This window comes from Penaeus monodon, chromosome 25 (genome assembly GCF_015228065.2).
Source record: "Penaeus monodon isolate SGIC_2016 chromosome 25, NSTDA_Pmon_1, whole genome shotgun sequence".
Taxonomy (NCBI): Eukaryota; Metazoa; Arthropoda; class Malacostraca; order Decapoda; family Penaeidae; genus Penaeus; species Penaeus monodon.
This window is the reverse complement of record NC_051410.1, coordinates 10432313-10432555: the sequence shown is the minus strand read 5'-3', so window position 1 is coordinate 10432555 and position 243 is coordinate 10432313. Positions and strand designations below refer to the sequence as shown.

The window sequence follows — 243 nt, the reverse complement described above, 5'->3', positions numbered from 1 at the left end:
GCCCACCCCCCCTCCCCATCCCACATACATTTTCTGATCTATTTCCTCCAAACAGTAAACATAAATAAGATTGGTCTATACCTGTATTACCGATGACTTGACTGGTATGTTTGGGTGCAAAAACTTGTGTCCATGCATTCGGAATTCTCTCCTGCCACAAGGGAAGTGAAGTGTCTTTATCTTCACCCTTTTCCTCAGCTTCCTTCTTTTTCCCCTTTGCCCCACTCAGTCTTGATCTTTTGT

General features: G+C 44.0%; 1 protein-coding gene across 1 annotated transcript in view; it reads right to left on the bottom strand.

The window, feature by feature from the left end:
- Positions 1–243, bottom strand: part of LOC119589538 (ATPase family AAA domain-containing protein 5-like) — a gene marked incomplete in the record, with an annotated part of 13963 nt that overhangs the window by 5040 nt on the left and 8680 nt on the right. Inside the window, 1 exon segment of the mRNA XM_037938139.1 lies at positions 82–243. Within this exon segment, the coding sequence (XP_037794067.1) occupies positions 82–243 (162 nt within the window).